General features: G+C 40.5%; 1 protein-coding gene across 1 annotated transcript; it reads left to right on the top strand.

Moving 5' to 3' along the window:
* Window positions 1–88: 88 nt before the first annotated feature.
* On the top strand, window positions 89–15,994 carry mfsd8l1 (major facilitator superfamily domain containing 8-like 1). Its single transcript, XM_066648063.1, has 12 exons — window positions 89–407; window positions 6,814–6,999; window positions 7,267–7,329; window positions 7,426–7,545; window positions 7,640–7,719; window positions 9,319–9,619; window positions 9,797–9,870; window positions 10,222–10,435; window positions 13,388–13,510; window positions 14,319–14,449; window positions 14,548–14,631; window positions 15,353–15,994. The coding sequence occupies exons 1-11, from the start codon at window positions 332–334 to the stop codon at window positions 14,620–14,622; spliced, it is 1,443 nt and encodes a 480-aa protein (XP_066504160.1). The 5' UTR covers window positions 89–331; the 3' UTR covers window positions 14,623–14,631; window positions 15,353–15,994.
* The last annotated feature ends 3,623 nt before the right edge of the window (window positions 15,995–19,617 follow it).

Here is a 19,617-nt window from a genome sequence, read left to right as displayed (position 1 = left end):
ATGAAGCGGGAGACGGAGAGAATCTGGGAGAGGAGGAGGAGAGGGGAGGAGTAAATGAGCAACGACAGAGAGACACCGGAAGAGTTTCCACTCACCTGCAGTGTGTTTTTACTGCAGTCTCTCTCTCTCTCTCTCTCTCTCTCTCTCTCATTCTGTCTGTCTGTCTGTGTGTGTGTGTGTGTGGAGGAGTTTCTCATGAAGCTGTTGCGGTGTTTCGGTGCCTGCGGAATTGTGTCAGAAGAACGGAGCTGAGATTTAACACACGCGCGCGCGCGCACACACACAGACGCACACATATGGCAATGCCAGTTTGTTAGTGTTTAGAGCAGAGATGGACGTCCAGCGCAGGAGGAAACTGACTTTCTTTAGCATCGGACTTATTTTCTCACTGAGCGGAGTAGAGTACGGTGAGTCTCCTCTGATCAGTGATCTATAACTGTTACTCCCCTCTGATCAGTGATCTATAACTGTTACCCTCCTCTGATCAGTGATCTATAACTGTTTACACTCTCTTCTGATCAGTGATCTATAACTGTTACACTCTCCTCTGATCAGTGATCTATAACTGTTACTCTCCTCTGATCAGTGATCTATAACTGTTACTCTCCTCTAATCAGTGATCTATAACTGTTTACACTCTCCTCTGATCAGTGATCTATAACTGTTTACACTCTTCTCTAATCAGTGATCTATAACTGTTACTCTCCTCTAATCAGTGATCTATAACTGTTTACTCTCTCCTCTGGTCAGTGATCTATAACTGTTTACACTCTCCTCTGATCAGTGATCTATAACTGTTTACACTCTCCTCTGATCAGTGATCTATAACTGTTTACGCTCTCCTCTGATCAGTGATCTATAACTGTTACTCTCCTCTGATCAGTGATCTATAACTGTTACACTCTCCTCTGATCAGTGATCTATAACTGTTTACACTCTCCTCTGATCAGTGATCTATAACTGTTTACACTCTCTTCTGATCAGTGATCTATAACTGTTTACACTCTCCTCTGATCAGTGATCTATAACTGTTACTCTCTCCTCTGATCAGTGATCTATAACTGTTTACACTCTCTTCTGATCAGTGATGTATAACTGTTTACACTCTCCTCTGATCAGTGATCTATAACTGTTTACACTCTCCTCTGATCAGTGATCTATAATTGTTACTCTCCTCTGATCAGTGATCTATAACTGTTACACTCTCCTCTGATCAGTGATCTATAACTGTTACTCTCCTCTGATCAGTGATCTATAACTGTTTACGCTCTCCTCTGATCAGTGATCTATAACTGTTACTCTCCTCTGATCAGTGATCTTTAACTACTCTCTTCTGATCAGTGATCTATAACTGTTACCCTCCTCTGATCAGTGATCTATAACTGTTACTCTCCTCTGATCAGTGATCTATAACTGTTACTCTCCTCTGATCAGTGATCTATAACTGTTACTCTCCTCTGATCAGTGATCTATAACTACTCTCTTCTGATCAGTGATCTATAACTGTTACCCTCCTCTGATCAGTGATCTATAACTGTTTACACTCTCCTCTCCTCAGTGATCTATAACTGTTTACACTCTCCTCTGATCAGTGATCTATAACTGTTACTCTCCTCTGATCAGTGATCTATAACTGTTTACACTCTCCTCTGATCAGTGATCTATAACTGTTTACACTCTCCTCTGATCAGTGATCTATAACTGTTACTCTCCTCTGATCAGTGATCTATAACTGTTTACACTCTCTTCTGATCAGTGATCTATAACTGTTTACACTCTCCTCTGATCAGTGATCTATAACTGTTACACTCTCCTCTGATCAGTGATCTATAACTGTTACTCTCCTCTAATCAATGATCTATAACTGTTACTCTCCTCTGATCAGTGATCTATAACTGTTACTCTCTCCTCTGATCAGTGATCTATAACTGTTACTCTCTTCTGATCAGTGATCTATAACTGTTTACACTCTCCTTTGATCAGTGATCTATAACTGTTTACACTCTCTTCTGATCAGTGATCTATAACTGTTTACACTCTCCTCTGATCAGTGATCTATAACTGTTTACACTCTCCTCTGATCAGTGATCTATAACTGTTACTCTCCTCTGATCAGTGATCTATAACTGTTTACACTCTCCTCTGATCAGTGATCTATAACTGTTTACACTCTCCTCTGATCAGTGATCTATAACTGTTACCCTCCTCTGATCAGTGATCTATAACTGTTTACACTCTCCTCTGATCAGTGATCTATAACTGTTTACACTCTCTTCTGATCAGTGATCTATAACTGTTTACACTCTCCTCTGATCAGTGATCTATAACTGTTACTCTCTCCTCTGATCAGTGATCTATAACTGTTTACACTCTCTTCTGATCAGTGATGTATAACTGTTTACACTCTCCTCTGATCAGTGATCTATAACTGTTTACACTCTCCTCTGATCAGTGATCTATAATTGTTACTCTCCTCTGATCAGTGATCTATAACTGTTACACTCTCCTCTGATCAGTGATCTATAACTGTTACTCTCCTCTGATCAGTGATCTATAACTGTTTACGCTCTCCTCTGATCAGTGATCTATAACAGTTACTCTCCTCTGATCAGTGATCTATAACTGTTTACACTCTCCTCTGATCAGTGATCTATAACTGTTACTCTTCTCTGATCAGTGATCTATAACTGTTACTCTCTTCTGATCAGTGATCTATAACTGTTTACACTCTCCTTTGATCAGTGATCTATAACTGTTTACACTCTCTTCTGATCAGTGATCTATAACTGTTACTCTCCTCTGATCAGTGATCTATAACAGTTACTCTCTTCTGATCAGTGATCTATAACTGTTACTCTTCTCTGATCAGTGATCTATAACTGTTTACACTCTCCTCTGATCAGTGATCTATAACTGTTACTCTCTCCTCTGATCAGTGATCTATAACTGTTACTCTCTTCTGATCAGTGATCTATAACTGTTTACACTCTCCTTTGATCAGTGATCTATAACTGTTTACACTCTCTTCTGATCAGTGATCTATAACTGTTACTCTCCTCTGATCAGTGATCTATAACTGTTTACACTCTCCTCTGATCAGTGATCTATAACTGTTACTCTCCTCTGATCAGTGATCTATAACTGTTTACACTCTCTTCTGATCAGTGATCTATAACTGTTACTCTCTCCTCTGATCAGTGGTCTATAACTGTGTTCAGTATTCAGTCCTCAGCATTCTGTGTTGAGTATTCAGTACTCAGCATTCTGGTTGAGTGTTCAGTACTCAGTATTCTGTGTTGAGTATTCAGTACTCAGTATTCTGTGTTCAGTATTCAGTACTCAGAATTCTGTGTTGAGTATTCAGTACTCAGCATTCTGGTTGAGTGTTCAGTACTCAGTATTCTGTGTTCAGTATTCAGTACTCAGAATTATGTGTTGAGTATTCAGTACTCAGCATTCTGGTTGAGTGTTTAGTACTCAGTATTCTGTGTTGAGTATTCAGTACTCAGTATTCAGTGTTCAATACTCAGTATTCTGTGTTGAGTATTCAGTACTCAGTATTCTGTGTTGAGTATTCAGTACTCTGATTCTGGTTGAGTGTTCAATATTCAGAGGTCTGAGAGTTGTAAAAAAGAAAGAAAAGCTTGAAGAGTTTCAAAACTCTTCAGTGAAAACGTCAAGTCATTGACGTCATTTTCCTCTGAAGTTGTGTCACAGTTCTGTGGAGTCAGGAATTAGAGCGATGTTCTCTGACTGTTGCAGAATGTTCTAGAAGAAAATAAAGGTTTTAATAAAGAGTCAATTATTATTATTATTATTATTATTATTATTATTATTATAGAAACTACCTGTTTAAAAAGAAATGTAATATTAGATTGATATTGTTATTAATTCTCAGTTCTTTTACATTGTGTTTTTTTTTACAGAGCAAAGAAAATAATAATAATAATAAAAAGTAGGTTAACATCCCTCCGTTCACAAGCGTTTAAATTCCTCATAAATTGAATTATTGAAAATATTCTGCTTTCCACTGTTGCACTGTTCCATTCTGCTGTTCTGTTCTCATTGTTCAGTACCCAGTTTTCAGTTTCACTATCCTGTATTCAGTATTCAGTTCCCGTTATTAAGTATTCAATACAAGGATTCTGTGTTCAGTGTTTAGTGTTCGGTATTCAGTACAAGGTGCTCTGTGTTCAGTGTTTAGTGTTCAGTATTCCGTACAATGATTCTGTGTTCAGTGTTTAGTTTTCAGTATTCAGTACAAGGTGTTCTGTGTTCAGTGTTCAGTATTCAGTACAATGATTCTGTGTTTAGTGATTAGTTTTCAGTATTCAGTACAAGGTGTTCTGTGTTCAGTGTTCAGTATTCAGTACAATGATTCTGTGTTCAGTGATTAGTTTTCAGTATTCAGTACAAGGTGTTCTGTGTTCAGTGTTCAGTATTCAGTACAATGATTCTGTGTTCAGTGATTAGTTTTCAGTATTCAGTACAAGGTGTTCTGTTTTCAGTGTTTAGTGTTCAGTATTCAGTACAAGGTGCTCTGTGTTCAGTGTTTAATGTTAAGTATTCAGTACAAGGTGTTCTGTTTTCAGTGTTTAGTGTTCAGTATTCAGTACAAGGAGTTCTGTGTTTAGTAATTAGTGTTCAGTATTCAGTACAAGGAGTTATGTGATCAGTGATTAGTGCTCAGTATTCAGTACAAGGTGCTCTGTGCTCAGTGTTTAGTGTTCAGTATTCAGTTCCTGGTATTCAGTACAAGGATTCTGTGTTCAGTGTTTTGTGTTCAGTATTCAGTACGCAGTATTCAGTATTCAGTACCTAGTATTCAGTATTTAGTACACAGTATTCAGTACCTAGTATTCAGTATTTAATACGCAGTATTCAGTATTCAGTACCTATTATTCAGTATTTAATACGCAGTATTCAGTACCTAGTATTCAGTATTTAGTACCTAGTATTCAGTATTTAGTACGCAGTATTCAGTATTCAGTACCTAGTATTCAGTATTTAATACGCAATATTCAGTACCAGGCTTTCTGTGTTTAGTGTTCAGTATTCAGTTTTCTATGTTGAGTATTCAGTACTCAGTTTTCTATGTTGAGTATTCAGTACTCAGTATTCTGTATTCAGTACTCAGTATTCTGTGTTGAGTATTCAGTACTCAGTATTCTGTGTTGAGTATTCAGTACTCAGTATTCTGTGTTGAGTATTCAATATTCAGTATTCTGTGTTGAGTATTCAGTACTCAGTATTCTGTGTTGAGTATTCAGTACTCAGTTTTATGTGTTGAGTATTCAGTACTCAGTATTCTGTGTTGAGTATTCAGTACTCAGTATTCTGTATTCAGTATTCAGTACTCAGTATTCTGTGTTGAGTATTCAGTACTCAGTATTCTGTGTTGAGTATTCAGTACTCAGTATTCTGTGTTGAGTATTCAATATTCAGAGGTCTGAGAGTTGTAAAAAAGAAAGAAAAGCTTGAAGAGTTTCAAAACTCTTCAGTGAAAACGTCAAGTCATTGATGTCATTTTCCTCTGAAGTTGTGTCACGGTTCTGTGGAGAGAGTCAGGAATTAGAGCGATGTTCTCTGACTGTTGCAGAATGTTCTAGAAGAAAATAAAGGTTTTAATAAAGAGTCAAAGCTGCACACAAGGAAAAAGGAAAGATTAATCAGGAATCCTGCCGCTCTGACACCAGCCTCGATGCTCCAGTGTTTAACTAAAGACATGTTTTCTCTTCTCTCCTCCTTTTCTCAAATCCTCTCCTCCTTCCCTCCTCTGTCTTCTCCTCTACTGCCCTCTCCTCTTTCCTCCTTCTCTTCTGTCCTCCTCACCTCTCTCCCCCTCTCATTTACTCCTCTCCTCTCTTCCTCTCCCCCTCTCTGCTCCTCTCCTCTCTCTTCTCTCCCTCTCTCTCCTCTCCCCTCCCTCTCTCTCCTCTCCTCTCCCCCTCTCTGCTCCTCTCCTCTCCCCTCCCTCTCTCTCCTCTCCTCTCCCCCTCTCTGCTCCTCTCCTCTCCCCTCCCTCTCTCTCCTCTCCTCCACTCTGCTCCTCTCCTCTCTCTTCTCCCCCTCCGCTCCTGTCCTCTCCCCCTCTCTGCTCCTCTGCCCTCCCTCTCTCTACTCTCCTCTCCTCCACTCTGCTCCTCTCCTCTCCCTCTCTCTCCTCTCCTCTCCTCCACTCTGCTCCTCTCCTCTCCCTCTCTCTCCTCTCCTCTCCTCCACTCTGCTCCTCTCCTCTCCCCCTCTCTGCTCCCTCTCCTCCTCTCTGCTCCTCTCCCCTCCCTCTCTCACCTCTCCTCTCCTCCACTCTGCTCCTCTCCTCTCCCCCTCTCTGCTCCCTCTCCTCCTCTCTGCTCCTCTCCCCTCCCTCTCTCACCTCTCCTCTCCTCTCCTCCACTCTGCTCCTCTCCTCTCCCCCTCTCTGCTCCCTCTCCTCCTCTCTGCTCCTCTCCCCTCCCTCTCTCACCTCTCCTCTCCTCTCCTCCACTCTGCTCCTGTCCTCTCCCCCTCTTCCTCTCCTCCTCTCTGCTCCTCTCCCCTCCCTCTATCTCCTCTCCTCTCCTCCTCTCTGGTCCTCTCCCCTCCCTCTCTCTCCTCCACTCTGCTCCTCTCCTCTCCCCCTCTCTCTCCTCTCCTCCACTCTGCTCCTCTCCTCTCTCCTCTCCTCCTCTCTCCTCTCCTCTCTTTGCTCCTCTCCTCTCCCCCTCTCTCTCCTCTCCTCCACTCTGCTCCTCTCCTCTCTCCTCTCCTCCTCTCTCCTCTCCTCTCCTCTCTCCTCTCCTCCTCTCTCCTCTCCTCCTCTTTGCTCCTCAGCGGTGATTTTACCCACTATCTGGCATTATCTCCAGACTCTGGGAGCTGCTCCGTATTTCCTGGGCCTGACTCTGTCAGCCTTCAGCTTCAGTGGGCTGCTCTGTGGCCCTCTGTTCGGACTCGTCTCTGACCGGACACGGACCACCAAAAATATCATTCTCTTCTCCAACTGCTTCGAAATAGTGGGTGAGTACAGACTGAAAGTCCCTTAGCGTTCACAATGTCCTACCCTCCTCCAGGAGTTACAAAGCATTACATAGAGCAATTTCAGCAGTGCTGAGACCTGTCCATCCTCAGTGGAGCACCACAATGATTCTGATTACATAGTGTTGCCTTACACGGTGCAGTAGAATGAACGTATCCCTGAATACCTCTTGTGTCAGCTCCCTCCACGGCTGAGACGTCCTCTCTGACCGTCTCCTAACCCTGCTTCCTCCTGTTTCTGTGTTGCAGGTAACTTCATGTATTTTATGGGCTATTCGAAGTGGCTGCTGCTGAGCAGTCGACTGGTGGCAGGTGAGAAGGGCTCCTCTCGTTCTCCGTGATCTCGTGTTGTTTTCTCATTGTTTGTTCTGCGTTTACAGCCGAGGGAACGCTGTTCTGTCGTTTCAGGGATCGGCACCGGCGCCGGTTCCTCTATTTTCGGTTTCCTGACCAGAAACACAGCTCCCGAGGATCGAGCCACTGTCTTCGCCGCGGTGATGGCCTGCCGCCAAGTCGGACTTTTAATCGGTAACTGGACACGTCGGGTCACTGGGTGAAGTTATAAATCTGTGCCTTTAATTCTGGCAGCGTTCGACGGCTTCAGTCTTCGTTTCTGCTGCAGGTCCGGCCTTTAACATCTTCCTGAGACTCTGTGACTTCCGGCTCGGTCCGTTTGTGGTGAACAAGTTCACTGCCCCTGGGGTAAATCACAACAAAACACAAAAACACCAAACACATCAGTGGGGTCTATGCACCACGTGGAACAAATGGCGTAGGAAACTGAAGCCTTTTTAAGAGGCCAGTTTTATTTAAAAAATAAATTAAAAACTCTCTATGTCTTTATTCAAAGGTGAAGACAGCTATGAGCTAAAACAGTGGTTCCCAAACTTTTCTGCAGGAATGTGACACACATCTTTTGTTTCCAATTGATTGGGCTTTATACAGAGACTGTGGCTCATGAACCAATGAGTGGGACACTGTCCACAAACGTCTAGATCACTATTTGGCCTCTACACTGTGTGCTGTGTGTCTCTGGGTCATTTAGCATTCACTGAAGCATTTGTATTATTTTTTTTTCCTGTCTTTGTGAGAAGACTCTTTCACCCCCTCCCCACACACACACACACACACACACACACACACACACACACACAGACAGACACACACAGAGACACACACACACACACACACACACACACACAGACACACACACACACACACACACACACACACACACAGACAGACACACACAGAGACACACACACACAGACACACACGCACACAGACACACACACACAGACACACACACACACACACACAGACACACACACACATACACACACACAGAGACACACACACACACACAGACACACACACATAAACACACACACACACACACACACAGACACACACAGACAGACACACACACACGCACAGACACACACACACACACACACACACAGAGACACACACACACAAACACACACACACACACACAGACAGACACACACAGACACACACACACACACAGAGACACACACACACACACAAACACACACACAGACACAGGCACACACACACACACACACGCACAGACACACAGACACAGACACACACACACACAAACACACACACACACACACGCACAGACACACAGACACAGACACACACACACACAAACACACACACACATACACAGAGACACACACACACAAACACACAGAGACACACACGCACAGACACACACACACACAAACACACACACATACACAGAGACACACACACACAAACACACAGACACACACACACACAAACACACACACATACACAGAGACACACACACACAAACACACAGAGACACACACGCACAGACACACACACACACACACACAGACACACACACACACAAACACACACACACATACACAGAGACACACACACACAGACACACAGACACAGACACACACACACACAAACACACACACACATACACAGAGACACACACACACAGACACACAGACACAGACACACACACACACAAACACACACACACATACACAGAGACACACACACACAGACACACAGACACAGACACACACACACACAAACACACACACACATACACAGAGACACACACACACAAACACACAGACACACACACACAGGGAAAGGAGATGTTCTGCTCCTGAGCAGGTGACTTTCTTCTTTAAATTGTAGACTTTGTTAATTTGAGTTTCCTACAGATGCTACTTTGCAGACCGTGTGTTTATCACCGTTTTCTGTGTTGTGTTTTTTTTCCAGATGTTCATGTGTCTGCTGTGGCTGCTGCTGCAGTTGGTGGTGCTCCTGATGTTTTGGGACGTCCCGCCGCAGTCCAGCAGGGCGCCGCTAGAGGAGGAGCAGGAGGAGGAGAAGGGTGAGGAAAATGTTGAAGACGATGAGGAACGTCCACTCGTCCGGTCTCACGATCTCACCGGCTCCTACGGCGCTGTCGCCACAACACAGACGCAGCCCGTCGCTAACGGCAACCTGATCCAGACGACTCCGCCCCCTCCTGACCACAGCCCCTCCACTCTGTTCAGACGCTTCAGTGCTCGTAGAGGTGAGAAACACGAGACTTGTGGAGAAACAACAGAGAAAACAGTTGACTGGGTCATAACGTGTAAAAGAGTCAGTGGAGACAATGGCGGATTCCTCCTTTAATCCTTTCTCTCTCTCTCTCTCTCTCTCTCTCTCTCTCTCCTTCACTCTTTCTCTCTCTCTCTCTCTGTAAGTCCAGAGTTTCTCAGGGAGGAGGTGGTGGTGCTGCTCACAGCTCAGTTTATTACACTCTTCAACCAGACGGCACTGGAGGTGAGCACCCACCCACACCCACACACACACAGACACACCCACACACACACACACAATCACACCAAGATTCACTGTGGTTACAGCTCACCCAGAGGATCACAGAGAGAATGTTGAACTATTGGTGGACTTTCCCTGTTAAAGAAAGACTCCCTTAACACCTGATAAATGACTGTATAATACACTGTGTGTGTGTGTGTGTGTGTGTGTGTGTCTGTCTGTGTGTGTGTGTGTGTGTGTGTGCGTGTGTGTGTGTGTCTGTGTGTGTGTGTGTGTGTGTGTGTGTGTGTTTGTGTGTGTGTGTGTGTCTGTCTGTGTGTGTGTGTGTGTCTGTGCGTGTGTGTGTGTTTCCAGACGATGGTGACTCCTCTGACGCAGAGGTTCTTTAACTTCGGCGAGCTGGAGAACAGTGTGATGTACTGTGTGTGTGGGCTGGAGGTGGTGGCTGGCTTCGTGTTCGTGCGCTGGCTGAGCCGCAGAGTGCCCGAGAGGGTGGTGCTCGCGGTCGGTTTAATCCTCTGTAACATCTCCGGCGTGTGGTGCCTCATCTTCCTCGCTAACCCTCAGGGTGAGGTCACACTCGCGCTGCTCTCTTTGGAACACGTAAATACAGTTAAACACAAGCCAATGACCCTCACATTCAGACTCTGGTCAGTCTGCAGTGGGCAGCAGGTCCATATAAGGACTTCCGGGTCTGGGTTGGACAATAATAATAATCATAATAAAAGGTTTATAGCACTTTTCATACGTTAAGATGCAGCTCAAAGTGCTTTATGATACAAAGTGAAAAAATAATACGTAAAATTTGTTATTATTATTATTTAAATTAAAACAATAAAATGAAAAATAGTAAAGTATTAAAATCATTCATTTAAAATTAAAGTGAAAGTAGATTGAATTATGAAAAAAGAAAAATGAATTAAAAACAATTTAAAAGATATTTTTCTAGAGAGTAAACAATAAAATAAGAAATCATAAAGTTAATACTGCACTGGAGTGAATTCATTAATTTTGTGAACTGCTGATTTAAGTAGAAATGTTTTAAGGCTCTTTTTGAAGTTTGTTTGGAAACTCTTTGCCATCGTGTCACGCTTCTGAACCACATCTGATTTTGTGGATGCTACATGCTAAAAGCTAACACTGCTCTAAATTAGCATCTCATTAAGGAACACCATATCTATAATGCTATATGCTAAAAGCTAACACTGCTCTAAATTAGCATCTCATTAAGGAACTTCATATCTATAATGCTACATGCTACAAGCTAACACTGCTCTTAATTAGCATCTCATTAAGGAACTCCATATCTATAATGCTATATGCTACAAGCTAACACTGCTCTAAATTAGCATCTCATTAAGGAACTTCATATCTATAATGCTACATGCTACAAGCTAACACTGCTCTTAATTAGCATCTCATTAAGGAACTCCATATCTATAATGCTATATGCTACAAGCTAACACTGCTCTAAATTAGCATCTCATTAAGGAACTTCAAATCTATAATGCTACATGCTACAAGCTAACACTGCTCTAAATTAGCATCTCATTAAGGAACGCCATATCTATAATGCTATATGCTAAAAGCTAACACTGCTCTAAATTAGCATCTCATTAAGGAACTTCATATCTATAATGCTACATGCTACAAGCTAACACTGCTCTTAATTAGCATCTCATTAAGGAACTCCATACCTATAATGCTATATGCTACAAGCTAACACTGCTCTAAATTAGCATCTCATTAAGGAACTTCATATCTATAATGCTACATGCTACAAGCTAACACTGCTCTTAATTAGCATCTCATTAAGGAACTCCATATCTATAATGCTATATGCTACAAGCTAACACTGCTCTAAATTAGCATCTCATTAAGGAACTTCAAATCTATAATGCTACATGCTACAAGCTAACACTGCTCTAAATTAGCATCTCATTAAGGAACGCCATATCTATAATGCTATATGCTAAAAGCTAACACTGCTCTAAATTAGCATCTCATTAAGGAACTTCATATCTATAATGCTACAAGCTAACACTGCTCTTAATTAGCATCTCATTAAGGAACTCCATATCTATAATGCTATATGCTACAAGCTAACACTGCTCTAAATTAGCATCTCATTAAGGAACTTCATATCTATAATGCTACATGCTACAAGCTAACACTGCTCTTAATTAGCATCTCATTAAGGAACTCCATATCTATAATGCTATATGCTACAAGCTAACACTGCTCTAAATTAGCATCTCATTAAGGAACTTCAAATCTATAATGCTACATGCTACAAGCTAACACTGCTCTAAATTAGCATCTCATTAAGGAACGCCATATCTATAATGCTATATGCTAAAAGCTAACACTGCTCTAAATTAGCATCTCATTAAGGAACTTCATATCTATAATGCTACATGCTACAAGCTAACACTGCTCTTAATTAGCATCTCATTAAGGAACTCCATACCTATAATGCTATATGCTACAAGCTAACACTGCTCTAAATTAGCATCTCATTAAGGAACTTCATATCTATAATGCTACATGCTACAAGCTAACACTGCTCTTAATTAGCATCTCATTAAGGAACTCCATATCTATAATGCTATATGCTACAAGCTAACACTGCTCTAAATTAGCATCTCATTAAGGAACTTCAAATCTATAATGCTACATGCTACAAGCTAACACTGCTCTAAATTAGCATCTCATTAAGGAACGCCATATCTATAATGCTATATGCTAAAAGCTAACACTGCTCTAAATTAGCATCTCATTAAGGAACTTCATATCTATAATGCTACAAGCTAACACTGCTCTTAATTAGCATCTCATTAAGGAACTCCATATCTATAATGCTATATGCTACAAGCTAACACTGCTCTAAATTAGCATCTCATTAAGGAACTTCAAATCTATAATGCTACATGCTACAAGCTAACACTGCTCTAAATTAGCATCTCATTAAGGAACTCCCTATCTATAATGCTATATGCTAAAAGCTAACACTGCTCTAAATTAGCATCTCATTAAGGAACTTCATATCTATAACGCTACATGCTACAAGCTAACACTGCTCTAAATTAGCATCTCATTAAGGAACTCCATATCTATAATGCTACATGCTACAAGCTAACACTGCTCTAAATTAGCATATCATTAAGGAACTCCATATCTATAATGCTACATGCTACAAGCTAACACTGCTCTAAATTAGCATCTCATTAAGGAACTCCATATCTATAATGCTATATGCTAAAAGCTAACACTGCTTTAAATTAGCATCTCATTAAGGAACTTCATATCTATAACGCTACATGCTACAAGCTAACACTGCTCTAAATTAGCATCTCATTAAGGGACTCCATATCTATAATGCTACATGCTAAAAGCTAACACTGCTCTAAATTAGCATCTCATTAAGGAACTCCATATCTATAATGCTACATGCTACAAGCTACTTTCAGAACCACAGCTATGGACTAAGAAGGTTCTGTTTGTCTCCTTTCTGCTGCAGGTGGGTTCTCCTGGCAGTTGGCAGAGTTTATCATCGGGGTGTTCCTTCAGGTTCTGGGTTTACCCTTCGTTGCAGTGGCTCAGGTTTCTCTTTTCTCTAAAGTCACAGCAGAGAAGACTCAGGGTAAATCTGCACCAATTAAAGAGCATAGACTATGAAAATAGTCCTGTTCATGTTTATATTAATGTGAGGATCTGGAGCCCACCAACACACACACTGTCAAACAAGACCCCAGTCAGTTTTCTGTGCTCTTCCTAAGTGAGAAAACACAGTCGTTCTGATTGTGCTCCACTTCTGACGTCAAGTGCAGAGACTTTAGAATGGCCCCGCCCCCTCGTCTGAGTCTGTCCAATCACAGCGCTGGACCCGTGTTTATGTGAGTGCGCAAAGACGAGGTTAAACTCAGCGAAACAGACACAACGAGCGCGGAGAAATAAGAGCACTGAGTAAAAACGGAGAAGAAAGAGAACAGAGTGAAAACGGCTAAAAACCAGAGCTTCTGCTCCTCGCTCCTCACTGCTGTGCGCTCGGGGTCGGGGTGAACAGCAAGCGGCTCATTATCATTTAAAGGAACAGGTGCTGAAAGCGGGCGTTCTCAACAGGGGCTGTTTACACAGGGGGAGAACACTGCTGTGGGGCTCGTGGAGTTTGGACCAAAGCAGGTCACAGACGTTTCACTAAGAAACAGAACTGTGTTCCACTGTGGTGACTGGGGCAGTATGGCAACTTTAAGTCAGTGCCTGAGATCTCAGTTATTGCTCAAACATCTCTCAACCCACCCCTCGCTCTGAGAGGAACAGGCCTTTCCTGCTCCACTGCTCCGAACCACCGGCTTCATTACATCACCACCTTCATCACCTGCTGGAAAGTATTCAGACAGAGATTAGATTTGGAAAAATGCTGGTGTGTGTGTGTGTGTGTGTGTGTTCAGGTTTTAGTCAGGGAGTTCGGAGGTCTATCGGAGGTTTGGCCACAATCCTGGGTCCACTGTGGGCTGGAGGACTGACCTCGAACCTCTATGTGATGCTTGGGGTCATGATGGCTCTGCTGACATTACTCACAGTAAGTGTGTGTGTGTGTGTGTGTGTGTGTTTGTTTGTGTAATACCTGAATGTGGAGCATTAGTGACCTCTGCTGGTGATTTTGTGAATCTCTTACAGATCATGATGACCTTCTCCTACGAGCGACTGGTGGAACCTCCGACCACAGAACACAAACACACTAAGGAACATTAGAACACAGAGGTAATGCTGCCCCCCTACACACACACACACACACACACACACACCCCAATCAGCCATAAAACTAAAATCATCTGCCTAATGTAGAGCCACTTCCTGTGGCCCCTGGCACTAAGACTCCACCAGCAGGTCCTGTGAGTCCCGTAAGCTGCGAGGTGGAGATGGGCCTCCATGGGTCGGACTGCGTCCTCAGAACTCTGGACTGAAGTAGGGTCTGAGGATTCTGGAGCCGAGTCGACCCCTGGAATTCAGTCCTGTTCCTGAACGTCCTGCTGAGGGACGACACTGCCGTTAGTGAACAGCGCTGCTGTGAAGGTCCAGGGAGGGCGTCTGAGTCAGAGGAACATCCACAGAACTCCAGAGCCCAAGGATCTACAGCAGAACATCACCAGAGCTCCACCCTGCCACTGCTGTCTCACCTTCTTCCCACAGTGCAACTGGGGTCGTCTCTTCCACCGGTCATCGCTGTCCACACGAGGGACAAGACAGCGTGGTCCTTCAGAGCCAGGGTCTTCCACGGCTCCATGGTCTCATTCTGAAGCTCATGGGCGGAGTCTAGGAGCTTTTAGAGGTGGACAGGGGCCACTGTAACCACATCATCAGTGTTACTCACATCATCCCAGTGTGGTTTTAATCTTGTGGCTGATTGGTGGAAATAGATATGGTCTCAGACACAACAGATTCTTTAAATATCCTTTATTTTCTGGTCGTTGTTTGTCCTCAGGACGCGGCTGGGGTCGACGCTGATGAAGAACGAAGCGGTAAATGACCTCTGGCCTCTTGAATAATCGTGAAAATGAAAGTCCTTTTCTGCTTTGTTTCCTGTGGAAATATGAGTAGATTTTTGTTGCTGAAACGAAGCTCTAGGATCAAACTCCACGATTCTGTCAGTGATTTAATTAAACACCGACTCACAGTAAAAATAATAAACACCCTGAAATATGACGAGATTAATTGGTGATAATTATTTATTTTTATTTTATTGTTATTATTATTTTCTCTGACATTTATCCAAATTTACAGCAGCATTCTCTCAACTGACTGTGAATTTTTGTGGTTCACTGCATTGTAACTAATGTTTAACCCTTTAAAGTATAACACTCCGGTCTGTGACTGTCATATTTAAACCCGTATTTCTGAGTTTTATGAGCAACCTATTTTTATTAATTAACTACAGAAGGTGAGATCAGCGGCGAGCCTCTAGGGTGCGCTATTGTCCTTTATTTAAAATCATCAAATTAGAAAAGAGAGTTAAAAAAACACATTATTTCTTTATTATTATAATTACACATCTCTGCACCTGCCTCTGAAACTAAACTAAATTCAGTGGTGAATAAAAATAAAATGAAAGAAAGAAATAAAAATAATTATTATATTTCATTATTATTCCACTACATTTCCTTTAGTTGGTTCTTTAAACTTACAATTCTTTATACTTCAGTATTTTTAAGTGTTAAAGTGTTCACTGTTGATGATAAATGATTGTTTTTGCTAATATTTGAAGCCTTTTATTTATTTGTAATAAAATATTATTATAGCATTTTTAAATGAATAAAGACTTTTGTTGCAGAAGAAACTACAACTGAACACAGTGCTTTATTATTATTATTATTATTATTATTATTATTATTAAAACACAAATATACAGCTGAATAAAACTGAGCCCGAGGCTTAAATATAATTAAATCATTATTTATCGTATTCAAAGGGTTTGTTTTGATTATTTTATATTGATTATATTATTTTTATTAATAAGAAAAATATACATTTAAATATGTCACAAATATATAAAAATTAAAAGTAAAATAGGAAAATAATAAAAACACAGACATTAATGAAGAGATATTTTTTATTCATAAATGTGTTTGTGAAATTATGTAAATAGATGGAACCCGTTTTCGTTCATTTACTAAATTTAAGAAAATAAACAAATGTAAAGATTATGACTAATGTCTTTAGTTTTCACAGCGCAGATGTATTTTATATTTTTAAATACATAATAATTATTAATTAATAAATGTTGATGTGTTAAACACTGTTTAAATGTAATATTAAATTTTTCAGCTGTAAACAGTTATAATTGTGCAATAATGTTATTGAAAGAGAAACTAAAACATTATATTTTTTAATAGAAATAATTGATTTGAAAAGCACTATATTTAATTATAATGTATTATTATTATTATTATTATTATTATTATTATTATTACAGTAATGACAAATTATTTTGGACATAATTATAAAATCAAAGGTGAAAAAATGACTAACTAATATTATTAATTATTACTAATTAATATTAGAACATTTATATAAAATAAACATGAATCACAGACACAAATAAAATTAAAAAGGTGTGTTAAAGGAAATATTTCTGCACCTCAGACATGAAATAAAAAATAAAGTTTATAAGATTTATGATTTTAAATAAATAAAAATCTTAAATATTGTAATTTTGTTAAATGTTTAGAAAATAAAAATATATATATTTTTTAAAATTTGGAATAGACCCTGTTTTAAACAGTTTTTATGTCAAACAAGGTGTAATTTACATATCGCTGTGTCTCACAGCATCAGAGATTTAAAATTCAATTAAAACAAGACAAAAGAACATTTAGGAAACGTAGTGTTAAACCCAGTTTAATTTGATGATGAAGGTAATGGTGATGATAGTAATAACGATAATAATATTTCTTAATTTTATATTATTATAACACATATTTAACTGCTGTTCCCCTCTCCTCTGGCAGGGGGCGCTGTGATTGGACGTTGGTTTGATTGGGCAGGAGTCTAAATGTGACGTGTTTTTTTTTTTTTTTTTAAATCATTATGTCAGATTTTTCAGAAGTGGGCGGAGCTTAACTGACCTCTCTGTGAACTCTGCGAATCTGGGGCAAACGAAAAGAGGCGGGGCTTGGCGCAGATGTATGAGATGTTTTGATTTTTTTATTTTTTTGGGGAGAAATTCTGACCGAGCGCTGACCCTGCGATGGCGGTCAGGAGTTCACGTGGAGTCACGTGAGAAATCGACGCAAAAAATTGGGTTATGCCACAAATGACAGGGTTTTTTTTTTGCCGGAGCTGATGCTGCGACGGTGAGACGCCTGAACTCTCTGTGAACTCTGGGATTATTTTTGGTTGTGTGTCCTTTGTTTTTTTCTTTCTTTCTTTATGCATTTATTTATTTATTTATTTATTTATTTGGGGTGCGGGGGGGGTGGTGTTTGTCGTAGAGCTTTAAAATCCAATGTTAACGTTCACGCTAAATCATCGGAACACTGACCGGAGTTTGACCCTCGCATGATGGAGTTTAGTGATGGTTTTATTTGAATTTCTAAGAAAATCTAAACATAAACAACACAGTGTTATTTCTCTGAGAACGACCCAGAGATTTCCTCACAATACGATTACACACTAATTACATTTTACAAAGGAAATCAGAATTTAAAGATCGTCATTAACACAAACATCAAAACCCTGTTCTCATTAAAGCTCCTCTCTCCACAGTGAAGTCTGGCGACAGTCAGACAACAGCACATTAACAGTTCCACGATCTCCATTCTGTGTTCCATTCTTTTTTCTCAACAACAAAGACTTATTTCATTATATTTTTAATTAATTTGAACTTAAAACATTCACTTCAAAAAAAATCTTCCAGTCTTAAAACGACTGCTATTACGGTGTTCAGCTGGTTTCAACAGAAGCTGCCACAGAGAACCACACATTCTCCAACGAGAAGAACCTCAAAATCACGTAAACAGTTCGATATAAAACTCATGACAATGTTTTTAATAAATAACCCTCAAAGAACCAGGCTCCAGCCTCAGCTCAGACACAAGGCTTCAGGACTTGAGTTCTACGGGACTCTTACTGTAGCGGGGTGTGGGACTCTCGGGTCATTTCCTGGAGGCTTTCCTGTATTTTCAAAATGTCGTTCAGGCACATGTTTCTTAAAGAAGGGTTTAATACGAACAGAAATATGTAATATTCACACAATAACCGTGGTATGACCTCACAACCGCAGACAGTCATTTAATCTGGATTATTTCTCTGAATATAAACACAGACATAAACCACGTCTAACTCATAAAGCAACTTGTTCCCAAATGTTCCCTCAGTTCTGACGGACTCTAACGTAGCGGGGAGCGTGAACTTTAGGTGAACTTTGCGATCACTTTCCTCCAGACTGTCCTTTATTTATTTCTTTATTTTTTTGGAGACATTTGTCACAGAACCAAAAAAATCCACTCAAACAGCGACAGTAATATTTCGTGTTAAATCAGCCGCACAGTGACCGGAGTTTGACCTCACGATTCTGGAGGTTCGTTGGATTCAATCTGGAATTTTACTCTCGGAGCAACAATACACTTTTAAACTCGGAGCGCAGCCGCAACAGAAACCACACACTGAAATAATAAAAAAGAGGTTATAAAAATATAATTAATTTATTATTGATTTATCATTATTTTACTAAACAAAATTGCAATTTTTAAAAAAATAATACAAAAATAAAATAATAATAATAAATATTAACATCAAATTAACATCAAATGAAATGTAAATAATAGAAACATGAAAAAACTCTTCGGCTGTTGACAGAACCTTATCAAATTTATACATTTTACAAAACGGACTCTACATTTTGTTACTAACCAATGTCCTGTCGGTTTATGGCAGAGACATGAACTTTTCCTGAACTCTCGGGTCACTTTCCTGGAGGGGGACAGGTGTCCGGTCCTTTATTTAATTCTTTTTGTTTTGGGGACATTAGTCACAGAATGAAAAGAATCCCCTGCGATATGAGACAGTGATCGTCATATTTTGGCTGCTAGCCTGAAGCTGGCGTTTTCCTCTCGGACAGAAACAGAAAAGGAAAAGCTCTGACCTCGGCCACTCCACAGAGCTCAGGAGTGGACACAGGGCGACGGAGTGGACGCTGAATGTTAGGGGTTTATTTTAAAATTATTCCAGTTTTGTGCCCAATCTTTATTT

This window comes from Hoplias malabaricus, chromosome 16, assembly GCF_029633855.1.
Source record: "Hoplias malabaricus isolate fHopMal1 chromosome 16, fHopMal1.hap1, whole genome shotgun sequence".
Classification (NCBI taxonomy): Eukaryota; Metazoa; Chordata; class Actinopteri; order Characiformes; family Erythrinidae; genus Hoplias; species Hoplias malabaricus.
Note: the sequence above shows the minus strand (reverse complement) of the source record. Positions and strands in the feature narration are given on the sequence as shown.

Bases quoted from the DNA above. Each gene is read 5' to 3' on its own strand.
- mfsd8l1 (XM_066648063.1), top strand. From the start codon at position 332: ATGGACGTCCAGCGCAGGAGGAAACTGACTTTCTTTAGCATCGGACTT. The intron at 7,000-7,266 runs GTGAGTACAGAC...TCTGTGTTGCAG, and splicing joins CAACTGCTTCGAAATAGTGG to GTAACTTCATGTATTTTATG. The intron at 14,450-14,547 runs GTAAGTGTGTGT...AATCTCTTACAG, and splicing joins CTCTGCTGACATTACTCACA to ATCATGATGACCTTCTCCTA.